The sequence below is a fragment of the Drosophila persimilis genome, unplaced genomic scaffold (genome assembly GCF_003286085.1).
Source record: "Drosophila persimilis strain 14011-0111.01,24,50 unplaced genomic scaffold, DperRS2 tig00000000-arrow-pilon, whole genome shotgun sequence".
Classification (NCBI taxonomy): Eukaryota; Metazoa; Arthropoda; class Insecta; order Diptera; family Drosophilidae; genus Drosophila; species Drosophila persimilis.
Genome location: NW_020825288.1, coordinates 8,128,808 through 8,140,576, shown reverse-complemented (window position 1 = coordinate 8,140,576; position 11,769 = coordinate 8,128,808). Strand labels below are relative to the sequence as shown.

General features: G+C 47.8%; 3 protein-coding genes across 4 annotated transcripts; all 3 read right to left on the bottom strand.

The window, feature by feature from the left end:
• Nucleotides 1–1,610: 1,610 nt before the first annotated feature.
• Nucleotides 1,611–4,486, bottom strand: LOC113567326 (solute carrier family 22 member 6). Its single transcript, XM_026994731.1, has 5 exons — nt 4,074–4,486; nt 3,746–4,004; nt 2,399–2,813; nt 1,829–2,335; nt 1,611–1,770 (listed from the first exon to the last, which is right to left on the bottom strand). Exons 1-5 carry the CDS (start codon nt 4,401–4,403, stop codon nt 1,611–1,613), a joined length of 1,671 nt encoding a protein of 556 aa, XP_026850532.1. The 5' UTR covers nt 4,404–4,486.
• Nucleotides 4,487–5,437: 951 nt separating this feature from the next.
• LOC6588275 (organic cation transporter-like protein) lies at nt 5,438–7,712 on the bottom strand. The gene is made up of 4 exons (XM_026995463.1): nt 6,958–7,712; nt 6,632–6,890; nt 6,152–6,572; nt 5,438–6,093 (listed from the first exon to the last, which is right to left on the bottom strand). The coding sequence occupies exons 1-4, from the start codon at nt 7,435–7,437 to the stop codon at nt 5,454–5,456; spliced, it is 1,800 nt and encodes a 599-aa protein (XP_026851264.1). The 5' UTR covers nt 7,438–7,712; the 3' UTR covers nt 5,438–5,453.
• Nucleotides 7,713–9,094: 1,382 nt separating this feature from the next.
• On the bottom strand, nt 9,095–11,769 carry LOC6588228 (organic cation transporter protein). Of its 2 annotated transcripts, XM_002012879.2 has the most exons (4): nt 11,242–11,769; nt 10,925–11,183; nt 10,445–10,862; nt 9,095–10,216 (listed from the first exon to the last, which is right to left on the bottom strand). In XM_002012879.2, the coding sequence occupies exons 1-4, from the start codon at nt 11,572–11,574 to the stop codon at nt 9,541–9,543; spliced, it is 1,686 nt and encodes a 561-aa protein (XP_002012915.2). In that variant the 5' UTR covers nt 11,575–11,769; the 3' UTR covers nt 9,095–9,540. The 2 variants fall into 2 exon arrangements, with proteins under 2 accessions (XP_002012915.2, XP_026851263.1); XM_026995462.1 differs by lacking the exon at nt 9,095–10,216 and having other exon boundaries at nt 10,519–10,862; nt 10,921–11,183.

Sequence of the window (11,769 nt, the reverse complement as noted above, 5' to 3'; positions counted from 1 at the left end):
GCTATCCTAGGAATGGAATATGAGGAATGGACATGAAATTGTGTTTTAACAATGGATACTAGTACTCGACCTTTACTTACCCACTTACTCTCTGAGATGGTGCTATACAGATACAGAAACATATACATATACATAGACATATACAAATACTCGTAGAATACACTCTCGTCTCTGGACACTCCGCGGAGACACTCTCGGGTCGCGGTTGTAGAATCGAGAGAAAGAATCTTTTTACCTTTTTACTGTGTAACGTATTGGATGGGATGTGCATTTCCGGATTCAACTGAACTATTGTGAACCCTAGTGTTGATTAGGCATATACGATATACATATGGAATGCAGTCTTCAGACCTATCCGCCACCATATACATATACATATACATATACACATCTACTGAGATACATTACTTATACAAGCAATGCGTATGCGACTACCACCATCGCATTCCCCATAGTCTTAAGCAATTGCAGATAAAAAAAACCAGAAAACAAAAAACAAAATGTTCTTAAGATAAAACGATAGCAATTAGGACATTTCTGATGGCGTTTTTGACACTGCCTGGGGCATCCGCTTGGTGATGCCTGGGCATGTTCACAAAAAAAGGTGTAGTTACAAAAGATAAAGATACAAATATCAAGCAAAAAATATTTATGTACCCATTGTATTTGTTAGCAATCGCCGGAATTGCTCAGAAAATCAGAAAAAAACGATTATCAAATATGAGTATATCGATTGTGCATATAGACCCCCCCCCCCCCCCCCCCCCCCCACCCCCACTCCTCCCGTATTGGCCGATGAGCCACGCCCCCAAAAATATACATGTTGCGTTAAAGTAGAGAACTTTTTTTAGCGAGTACACACACACACACAGAGACACACACACATAGATACTGATGAACGTTGGAACGGTTTCCTTCCTATTAAGTAGCCAACCCGTACTATATCTATGTTCTGTTTAACAGCTCAACCTGATCTATCCTAAGTACTGCCCTGAGAACAATCTTTTTACAATGCAATAGTCTATAATTTAACCAATACTACGATTATATATACTATAGATTTCCTGAGTTCTACCTCAAACTGATTGATGTCTTTCGAAGCAATTGGAAAGCTATACTAAGCCAATCTAAAACCAATCTTAATATCGAGCGACTGTCTTAGATTTAAGTAGATATTTCTGTGCACAGAGAATACCTTTCGGTTTGCTGATTTTCCCGGCCATTGGTAAGACTTTCTATGGCCCTAAGAACACAGACAGACAGACACAAAGCCGTTATGTTTATGGCATTTAAGCGTTGCATAATTACAAGAGTTTACATAACCATTTACAAGATACAAGATACTTATGAACCTTTTACTTACAAGTAAGTACTTAAAACATGCGACAACAACAACAACAAAAAATACCGACACGATACACGATTCCCCGAAAATTAATAATACGAGTAATAACGAGCTCAAGAAATTGGCTCAATACGCCCCATACGGACTCTCGCTCCAAGTAAAAATTGTGTTAGAAATTGTGAACCGCAATGAATCAATCAAATAAAGCAAAATTCACATCTACTGACAATCGTTTTGTGTCTTATTTCTAATACCTATGGCTGGACTAGACTTCTGCCTCCGTTTGGCCGTTGATCCGGTGGAGCTTCAGCTCTTCGGCGGGCTGCTTGGCCACGTCGTCATCGTGGGGCCGCCAGCAATCAAAGGAGAGCATGGACTCGCCCTTGCCAAAGGCCTCGCCATCGGCCAAGGTGATGGGAAGTTGTCTGGAAGTTCCAAAAATATATAGTATCTCACAATATTCTATATGAGTGTCCCCCTCACCTGTTGTTGGTCTCCGGCAGCATGAGGGTGCAGAAGGAGGCAGTCAGCAGTAGCAGGGCCAGGATCAGGGATGTGGCCGCCGCCAGTTTTGTGCCCAAATGTATGAGATAGGGCGACAGAAAGGAGGCCCCCGCAGCCGCCAGATGCACTGCGGCAATGCCCCGCGATCGGACACAGGTGGGCAGCAGCTCGGAGGCGTACTGGGAGGTGACTGTGTAGCACAAGGAGATGCCCAGCCGCATGGGCAGGGCAAAGGACAGCAGCAGCGTCACACTGCTCTGGGCGCCCTCCGTGGACAGGGCCACGCCCAGGGCGCAGGACAGCAGCCCCGTGCAGAGCATGGCCAGGAAGGCGGTGGCCTTGCGACCCACTCGGCTCTGCAGGAGACCCTGGATGAAGCCCGATGGCGGGACGACCAAAGCAAACAGCGAGAAGACCACAAAGGGAGACATACCCAAGCCCTCGACATTCCGCGAAATGGTATTGAAGCTCAACGAAGTCAGCATGCTGCAGGGAGAGAGATATACCAAGATATGAGACAGACTCTATTGGAGGGACTGACAGACTCACAAGATCAGTACCACCAGCAAGGAGATCTTGCGCAGATTGGGTGTTCGCATCAGGTCAATGATCCCAGCCGTCTGTTCCGGCTGATTCGATAGCTTCCTCTTGGCTATGCAGTTTCTGCGGAATGCCTCAAAGTCCGCAGCCGCCACTTGGCGGCCATTGAAGTGGGCAATGTGCTTCAGCCGGGCAATGGCTCCCTCCACATTGGTCCGCGTGATCAGCCACTGGGCGCTCTCCTGCACCACAAAGTAGAACAGGGCCACCACCAGTTGCAGCAGGGCCGAGCAGGTCAAGTAGATGCGCCAGTTGCCGGCCAGCACCGACAGCCAGGGTGCCACCAGGGCCCCCAAGCAGAAGCAAATACCCAGCGTTCCACTTATGGCCAAATTTCTTAGCTTGGGGGCCAAGTATTCCAGAACTATACAGATACAAATTAGGATTGAGTTTAGCTAAAAATAATAACTAGTTTATAGAGGAACTTGAACTTAAAAAACACACACAAACCGGTAGGTCTTTCTTAACACTCGGAAAACAAGTTAGCATTTGCCTAAAATATTCGCCATAGTTTTATAGAACTGTGGTGTCATGTGTCACAAGATAACTTTACAGGGAATCCTGAACCATATCTGGGTCATTGTATTCACCTATCTATACTTTTGCCTGCCAGTCTCTTAGACTCCTAGATTGAGGAATGGTATCTGTTATTAAGAAACTAATAATATACAACTTTCGAATTGGTGATCTATCATATCAGACCATTTCTGGGTCCCTTTATACATCTTTCTATACTTTCGTTTGCCAGTCTCTCAGCCTCTTAGATTAAGGAATGGTATCTGTTATTAAGAAACTAACAATATAGTATCTATCGAGACCAATATAGTAGCTATAAATCTTTCAGATTGGTGATCTATCACATCACACCATTTCTGGGTCCCTTTATCCATCTTTCTATAGATCTGGGCCTCTTAGATTGAGGAATGGTATCTGCTATTATATAGCCATGGTCTAACTATTAACAATTCTGTTCGCTCTGAATGAGGAGGAGGAGGAAGAGGAGTAGGTTTATGAGTACCCATACTCTTGGGGCAACCTTACTATGTATATCTTCTTTCTATCTATGATGGATATGCTATATGCTTCTTTGGATATATGTACATATACACGTACTATATTGGGTACACTTGAACCGAGCGGAGAGCTTCTCATCTAGGCGTCTAGATATCACTCTGTTGTTCAATCTGAACTTTATACATGTGTACACTTACATATGAGTATATAGTATATAGTATATAGTACAAAAAAAACATTGGAGAGTACGCTATGGCGTGCTCAAGATATCGCAGTGCTTACCCAGAATAAACATCAGATAATAATTGGCTGTGGCGGCCAGGCCCGAAATGCAGCGAAAGCTGGCAAACTGCACCAGATTCGTCGCGTAGGTGGTAAGGAAGTCGCCCACGAAACCGCACTGGTTGGCCAGGATCACGGCTCGCACTCGCCCAATCCTGTCGCCCAGCATGCCAAAGGTGAAGGTGCCCATCAGGGAGCCCAGGAAGAACAGCGACTGGCCGATGCGTGCCTTGTAGGCGTCATCGCAGACCCAGTTGAGCTGATCGGCAAAGAATGGCATTAGATCTTTGGGGTTCCCTCGGAAAGCTCACTAGCCGGGGGGGCTCACCTCGGCATTCATGCTCCTGAATCCATAGTCGTAGTTGTAGATCCAGCGCTGGCAGGCCTCCGAACTGACCGTCAGATTGTTGCCCTCGATCTTCTCCAGGCGGGTGCAGGAGGCGTCCTTGCCAAAGGGCGCATAGATGGCTGCGATCTCCTCGAAGCTAAGGTCCGCCAGCTGATCGTGGTAGCACCAATGCTGGGGCACAAACCCGATGATGTTCTGTGAGTAGTAGTGCACGGTCGTGGTGAAGGCGATATAGCCGAGCAGCAGTATCATGAGGTACTGATAGCGACCCGCATTTCCGCACTTCTCCAAGATCTTGTCAAAGTCCATGATGACAAGTCGTTCTCCTGCTGAGATTCTATTAAGACTAAGCCTCAGCTGATCTAAACCGATGCGAAACGACACGAAACGAGACACGACTGAGCCGAAACGCCGCTAAAGAGTGCGGAAAGTGGCCGGATTCGCACGTTGGGTCTCGGTCTAGCTCCAGCTCTGATAAGATTGGGATAGTCTGGGGGCGGGCTGGCTGGCTGGAGGGCTTATCGTACGAGCACAATATATGGCGGTTGTGCTCAAAAGCAAATGTTTTCATTATTTAAGTGAATTCACTCATTTATTCCAATCTAAACAAACGCCGGCGTCTTACGAGAAGTTCTCTCTCTCTCTCTCTCTCTGTTGGAATAGATAACAGTTGACCTCTGAAGTTTTAATCAAATACATTGTAAACGGATTCTCAGTTCAATGGACTAGCAATAAAGTCGGTTCCCATGATCTGACTGGCAATTTAGCCCCAATTACATGTGTCCATGTGTGTGTACAAGTGCCTAAGGTCAAGTCTAATGCCTACAATCAAAGCAAGAAGCAAGAAAATCTCATCTGTGACACAGTGACACCTATAGATGAACAAATTGCTTGTGATTTTTATAAGATCTGTATAGTAAACACACACTTTGAAGACCCTTCTTCTGGCTGCAGGCGGTACTAGATATGGGACTTCGTTCGAGACCTTCTTTCCAGTACTCTCGGGACTTCGGAATTCTTTCGAGACGGATTGCATACTAAAGTTTAAGTACTTTCCTCCCACTACTCTCGGTTAAGCTCTGCTAAATCCTCGTTCCTCTATTGTTATATGATCTGGCCATGTCGTATTGTCATCTTTATGTTGTTATCTTGCATCAAATTAATGCTAGTATTTTTAGAGGTTTATGTGGCCTGTCTGAGCTTTTATCTATATTTTGGTATAGATAGTTATCACACTTTAGGTATAGGTTCTTGTAGGATAATAAACATGATATCTCTTGAAGATTTTCCATCAAAACTACGATAGAACCGTCCATTCTTTCTGAATAAATTACACTTGACTATCACAAGACACAAAGTTTATTCGGGCACAAGTTTCTGATGGGTCTCGGCACTGAGATCGGCCTCGTCTTCCTTTTTGGGGCGCCGCAGGAAGTCGAACATGCGCTCGCCCTTGCCGAACTGCTCGCCCTCGGCCAGGGACATGGGCAGCTTCTTGTTGCGGGTCTCCGGCATGAGCAGGCAGATCCAGGCGCTGGCAAAGAGCAGCAGACAGATGATAATCGAGGAGGCAGCCCGAAAATACGTGTCCAGATGCAGGATGAATGGCGAGACGAAGGAGAAGGCCGCTCCGCTGACATGGGCCACCGCCAGGATACCGGACCGCACACAGGTGGGCACAAGCTCCGCGGAGATCTGCATGGTGGCCCCGGTACAGACGGAGATTCCGAACCGCGAGGTCAGAATGAGGGCCACCAGCAGGACCGGGCTGGGCTGCTTCCAGAAGGTCAGGAGTATGCCGCAGGCGGCTGTCATTAGACCAGTGGCAACCATGCTGCTCACCGCCGTAAACTTGCGACCCATACTCTTTTGGGCCTGGGCCTGGAACAGCCCCGAGGGTGGCAGCGTCAGGGCGAACAAAGTGAACATGATGAAGGGCGAGAGGCCGAGACCCTCCACATTACGGGACACGGTGTTGTAGCAGAGGGTGATAATGGTGCTGCAGGGGAAAAACAGGTGTTAAGAGATGTTTCAAGGATATCCTCATTCGAACTTACAACACCAGCAATACGTTGATCATCCTGAGGCGGAGGCGAGGCGTCTTCAGGGCATCCATCAGCTTGGACTGCCTCTGCATGGAGTGATGGCTGCTGGCCGATTCCTGGCTCTTGCAGTGGACGCGGAACTGCTCAAAGTCCTCCTCGCTGACCTCGCGCCGATTGAAGTGTGCCACCCGCCTCAGCCGCAGCACGGCGCCGTCGATGTCGTGGCGGGTGACCAGCCACTGGGCACTCTCCTGGACCAGGAAGTAGAAGAGGGTTACCAGTAGCAGGGGCACGGCGGACCAGGCCATAAACGTGCGCCACTCGCCCACCCAGACGGCCTGCCAAGAGGCACTAATCATGCCCAGAGAGTAGAAGACGGACAAGATTAGGTTCAGGCCAACATTGCGCAGCGAGGGCGACACGTACTCGAGCGCTGTTTTGGGGAGAGAGGTAAGACTAGATAAGTTTTAGAGCCTAGTTAAGATAACGTACCCAGAATATACATCAGGTAGGCATTGGCTTCGGCCGCTAGCCCAGACACGAACCGACTCACTGAGAATGTCACCAAGCTCTGCGCAAAGATGGTGGCCGAGTCGCCCAGAAAGCCGCACCAGTTGGCCAGTATCATCGCCTTGATGCGCCCGATGGTGTCGCCAAGCAGCCCGAAGATCAGTGTTCCGCACATTGATCCCACAAAGAACAGGGACTGACCCACTCGCGCCTTGTAGGCGGCATCACAGACCCAATTGAGCTGCAAAGAGAAAACGCCACTAAATCACACTCAACGATCTCTGGGGGGGTCGCTGCGTTTGTCATACTTCGGCATTCATGCTCCTGAATCCGAAATCGTAGTTGTAGATCCACCGATCGCAGGCCTCGCTGCTGGCCGTGGCATTGCCTCCGTCCGGATCGATGGATGCCAGTCGCGTGCAGGAGGGATTCTCGAACTGCGAATAGATGGCCGCGATCTCCTCAAAGCTGCGATGCTCCAGATCTGGGTGGTGGCACCAGTGGTCGGGCACAAAGCTGATCACATTCTGGGCGAAGTAGTGCCTGGAGACGACGAACATTAGGAAGCCGTAGAGCGCCATCAGCATGTACTGGTAGCGATGACAGTCGCCACACTTGCCCAGTATCTTCTCAAAGTCCATCTCCGAGTCGCTTAAGCTGTGGAGTGGTGTGGTGTGGTGCGGCGTGGCGAGGCGTGGCGCGTGCTGGTGGGACTGGGGGGTTGGGGTCCGGGGAGAGCGCTCAGTGGGGTGCGTCGCTCGTCCGCTCTCTGTGGCTGCCACGCGCATACTGCCACTCTACTCCACTCCGATCCGATCCGATTCCGCCTTGGCTGAATAGTTAAGAGCGCGCTGGCTGGCTATGCAGTGCTGTGCTGTGCTGTGTTGTGAAAGCGGCCCCGTGAGGCTGATATTGGAGTTGAATAGTGGAATGGAATCGACTCTTTCGTCTCTCCTCAGCTGATAAGTAGTTCGCTTTAGGCCCCTTAGAATGAAATGCCCACCGATTCGATCACAAGCTATACGTATTGATTTAATTATTGGTCTTGATAAGCGACCCACTCGCGTTGTCTATATCATCGCGCTAATCTACAATCTACTATTCAAAATTTATAACTTGATTATTACTTGGTATGATTGTTGCATAAATATACAAATTTTGTTGGTGTTTTTTTTTAGTAAATTCATGAAAAAGTAAGCTGATTATAATTTATGCTAATTTATTATACGTCTGCTCAATGGTTTTCATTCATTCGAATAAACTAGGTACAGATATGATTTTTATACCCAATACTCAAAAAGAGTATAGGGTTATATTAGATTTGAGGAAAATGGATGTGTGTTACGCCCAGAGAAAACAAAAAACGCACATTCATAGAGAATGAACGTATCTTCCAGACTGCAAAATCTGAATCAGATCGGATCATTATTATAGCCAGACGGAACAAAAGAAATTTCACTGCTTACTCATTTTCTGCCTCTCTCTTACACACACTCTTTGTCGTGCAATGTGTGCTCTGGCGGAGGAGCCATACTAGTGTTGGGTAAACATTGCTCATTTTGGTGAACATGTTCACTTGTTCTTTTTTAGTAAGTGAGTCAACTCATTTATATTGCTCAATTGCTCACTTAGTTACTCACTTGTTCACTGTTCATGCACAGATCCCTAGCAACTCAAAACAGATTTGCAATACTTGTACTTGGCTTCTTGGCGTCCAACTTTCTCGAAATGATTCCAAATTGTACTCTACTTACGAATTAGCAACAGCTAATGAACAGCTTTGCCGGTAATACAAAAAGTGTGAAGGGAACAACTGCCAGATCGCAAAATGTCATTTGAGGAGCAAAATTGCGCAAAATGTGAGCAGAGAACAAGTGAGCAAAAATGAACTAGTGAACAAAAAAAAACAAGAGAGCAAAAATTAACTAGTGAACAAAAAAGAACAAGTGAACAAAAAATAACAAGTGAGCAAAAAATAACGGCTTGGAACATGTTCAGTTGCCCCCTTAAGTTAACAACTCTTTTTTGTTCACTTACTCATAAGCAACACAACACTAAGCCATACTAACTGAGTATCGGGTGTAAGCGGTCCCCCTCGTTTTAAATGCAAGTGAGGGAATGCAATCTTACACAAATATGGCAGATGCCTCTTAGAAAACTTTCCATCCTTACTTTTTTCGTAGAACAATACATGGTATGATTTTTATGGACAACTTGATCAAGGTTGTTGTGGATAGGCCTGACTTGTTGAGCCGCTTAAGCGTGATGGTTCCTATTAGATCCACCAGAAACATTTGTACACCTTTTACCCTTCCGCTTTGTAGATCGAATTATTTCGTATTATAGTTCCCTCTACCATATTATATCTATTAATAATTACATTCCTCTTCTTAAATTACTTATGCTCACATACCTTTCTCGTAAGTATTTGCATTTTTAGTGCATGCTTAGTTCTTTTACTCAGTTTAGTTCTAGTTATCCTCGATAGATAGATGATCTTTCCTGAAAGTACGCAATCGGTTCGCCTCATGCAGCAGCGCCCCTCGGCCGGTTTGCGTTCTCGCCTGGGATCCGCACATAACAGGCTTCAGCTTGGTGGCGCATTCATGGCACATCAACGTCCAAATAAGATAATCATAATATTTTTTTAATCCGAAAAATTATTGTCTTTTAGGTTCATGAATTCCAATGTTTGAGTGGTACAAGTTGCTGTTGTTTTGTCATAAATAACCCACATAAATCTCCATATATCCCTTTTGCACTAATGAATCATTATCGTCCCCAAATAAGTATCGCCCACTAAAGCCTAAGATAAACAGCTACCGCAAATATCAATTGTTCGTGTGGCTTATGGCAGTGAAATTCCGTAATACTGAATCACAAACATTTCCCTATTGTTGAGCAGTTTTCGTCATGAGAGTGTCCTCTTCCTTGGCCTTGGCAGCCAACTCGACCCCTGTTTCCACCTCCTGGCTCTCGCCTTTTCTCAGGTTACGGAGAAAGTCGAACATGCGTTCCCCTTTGCCGAATTCCTCGCCCTCCGCCAGGGACATGGGCAGCTTCCGATTGCGCGTCTCGGGCAGCAATAGGCAGACGTAGGCCCCCGCCAGGAAGAGCAGACCCAGTATGATCGAAGGGGCCGGCCTGAAGTACGTGCCCAGGTGCAGGATGTAGGGCGAGAGGAAGGAGGCGGCAAAGCCGGCCACATGAACCACAGCCACCCCCCGACCACGCACGCAGGTGGGAATGAGCTCCGTGGAGAACTGCGAGCTGGCCCCATCGGCAATGGACACCCCGAAGCGGGCGGCCAGCGTCAGGCCCACCAGCAGTAGCACATTCTGATTTCTGCCCAGCGATATGACGAGACCCGCACCAGCGGCAAACAGCCCCGTGATGGCCATCCAACTGACGGCAGTGGCCTTGCGACCGATGCGATCCTGCAGCAGGCCCTGCAGGTAGCCCGAGGGCGGCAACGTCAGGGCGTTCAGGGAGAACATGATGAAGGGCGAGATGCCCAGACCCTCCACGTTCCGGGCAATGGTGTTGTAGCAGGGCGTGATAATTATGCTGGGGGCGGAAACGAACATAAAAATATTAATTAATTTTTTAAGACACTTTAAGATCTCTTAACTTAAATAAAAATAAATATAAAGGCATCAGAGTCGAAGGGAATTATGCATTCTTTATGATCTATAATACTTCAAAGATATTGGATTTTGCATCCATTCTATACACGCTTCTTTCCTTCTTTAACTCCATATTAACTATATATTTATTAATCCGACAAATACTCACAAAATCAGCAGCAGCTTGAATGCGGAACTGCGCATGCGCGGCGTCTTGAGCATGTCGAGCAGTTTGGTCTGACTTTTCGCTGCCTGGGCCTCCTTCTGGTAGTGCCGCTCACAGTAGCCACGGAACGCCTTGAAGTCATCGTCGCTGACCTCGCGGCGATTGATTTTGGCCACGCGCTGAAGCCTCGTAATGGCTCCATCGATATCGTTGCGCGTGACCAGCCACTGGGCACTCTCCTGGACCAGGAAATAGAAGAGCGTCACGAGCAGCAGTGGCAGCGAGGAACAGGCCAGGAAAATGCGCCAGTGACCCACCCAGACGGCCAGCCAAGAGGCCCCAATCAGGCCCAGGCAGTAGAAGCTGCCCAAAACGGTGTTGAGGCCAACATTTCGCAGTGAGGGCGAGACATATTCGAGTACTGGTTAATGGAACAAAGTGTAAGCCAAGTAGAATAAGTGGGAGTCCATGCCACTTACTTACTCAGTATGTACATGAGATACGAGTTGGCATCGGCCGCCAGGCCAGACACAAAGCGACTCAGGGAAAATGAAGTCAAACTTTCCGCAAATATCGTGGAGAAATCGCCCAGGAATCCGCACCAGTTGGCCAATATCAGAGCCTTGATTCTGCCAATGCGATCGCCCAGCAAGCCGAACACGAGAGTGCCACAGACGGAGCCCACAAAGAACAGAGACTGACCCACTCGCGGCTTATAAGCCTCATCGCATACCCAGTTCAGCTGTGTGCAAAAGATGAGGCATTAATCTTCAGGTTTCCAATACCCTTCCCCGACTCACCTCCGTGTTCATGCTCTTGTATCCAAAGTCATATTTGTAAATCCATCGATTGCAGCGCTCTGGGCTTAGTGTGGCATTGCGGCCATCCGGATCGATCGACGCCAGTCGCGTGCAGGCGGGTCTCTCGAACTGCGAATAGATGGCCTCGATATCGGCAAAGCTTCGGTTGGCCAGCTGCTCGTGATAGCACCAGTGGTCGGGCACAAAGCTGATCACATTCTGGGAGAAATAGTGCATCGATATGACGACCATGAGGAAACCGTAGAGCGAGAGCAGCAGGAACTGATAGCGACTGCTGTTGCCGCACTTGGCCAGAATCTCCTCGAAATCCATGTTCTTATCGGTTTTGCGGCCCACCTCTCTAGCGGTGCTCTCAGTGTTGCGATAAGCGCATATCTGAGGCGCCTGGCATTTATTTGAGCTAACGAAACCAGCTAACCCACAGCTGGTTCTGGCAAATCGTTTTATTAGCCCCCGAACACTCTCCGAGAGTTTATTGAACGCAGCAGCTGTAAACCCGTTCCGTGT

Bases quoted from the DNA above. Each gene is read 5' to 3' on its own strand.
- LOC113567326 (XM_026994731.1), bottom strand. From the start codon at position 4,403: ATGGACTTTGACAAGATCTTGGAGAAGTGCGGAAATGCGGGTCGCTAT. The intron at 4,005-4,073 runs GTGAGCCCCCCC...TTTGCCGATCAG, and splicing joins TCAGGAGCATGAATGCCGAG to CTCAACTGGGTCTGCGATGA. The intron at 1,771-1,828 runs GTGAGGGGGACA...TGGAACTTCCAG, and splicing joins CTGCCGGAGACCAACAACAG to ACAACTTCCCATCACCTTGG.
- LOC6588275 (XM_026995463.1), bottom strand. From the start codon at position 7,437: ATGCGCGTGGCAGCCACAGAGAGCGGACGAGCGACGCACCCCACTGAG. The intron at 6,891-6,957 runs GTATGACAAACG...TTCTCTTTGCAG, and splicing joins TCAGGAGCATGAATGCCGAA to CTCAATTGGGTCTGTGATGC. The intron at 6,573-6,631 runs GTACGTTATCTT...TCCCCAAAACAG, and splicing joins CTACCTGATGTATATTCTGG to CGCTCGAGTACGTGTCGCCC.
- LOC6588228 (XM_002012879.2), bottom strand. From the start codon at position 11,574: ATGGATTTCGAGGAGATTCTGGCCAAGTGCGGCAACAGCAGTCGCTAT. The intron at 11,184-11,241 runs GTGAGTCGGGGA...TTTTGCACACAG, and splicing joins ACAAGAGCATGAACACGGAG to CTGAACTGGGTATGCGATGA. The intron at 10,863-10,924 runs GTAAGTAAGTGG...TCCATTAACCAG, and splicing joins GTATCTCATGTACATACTGA to TACTCGAATATGTCTCGCCC.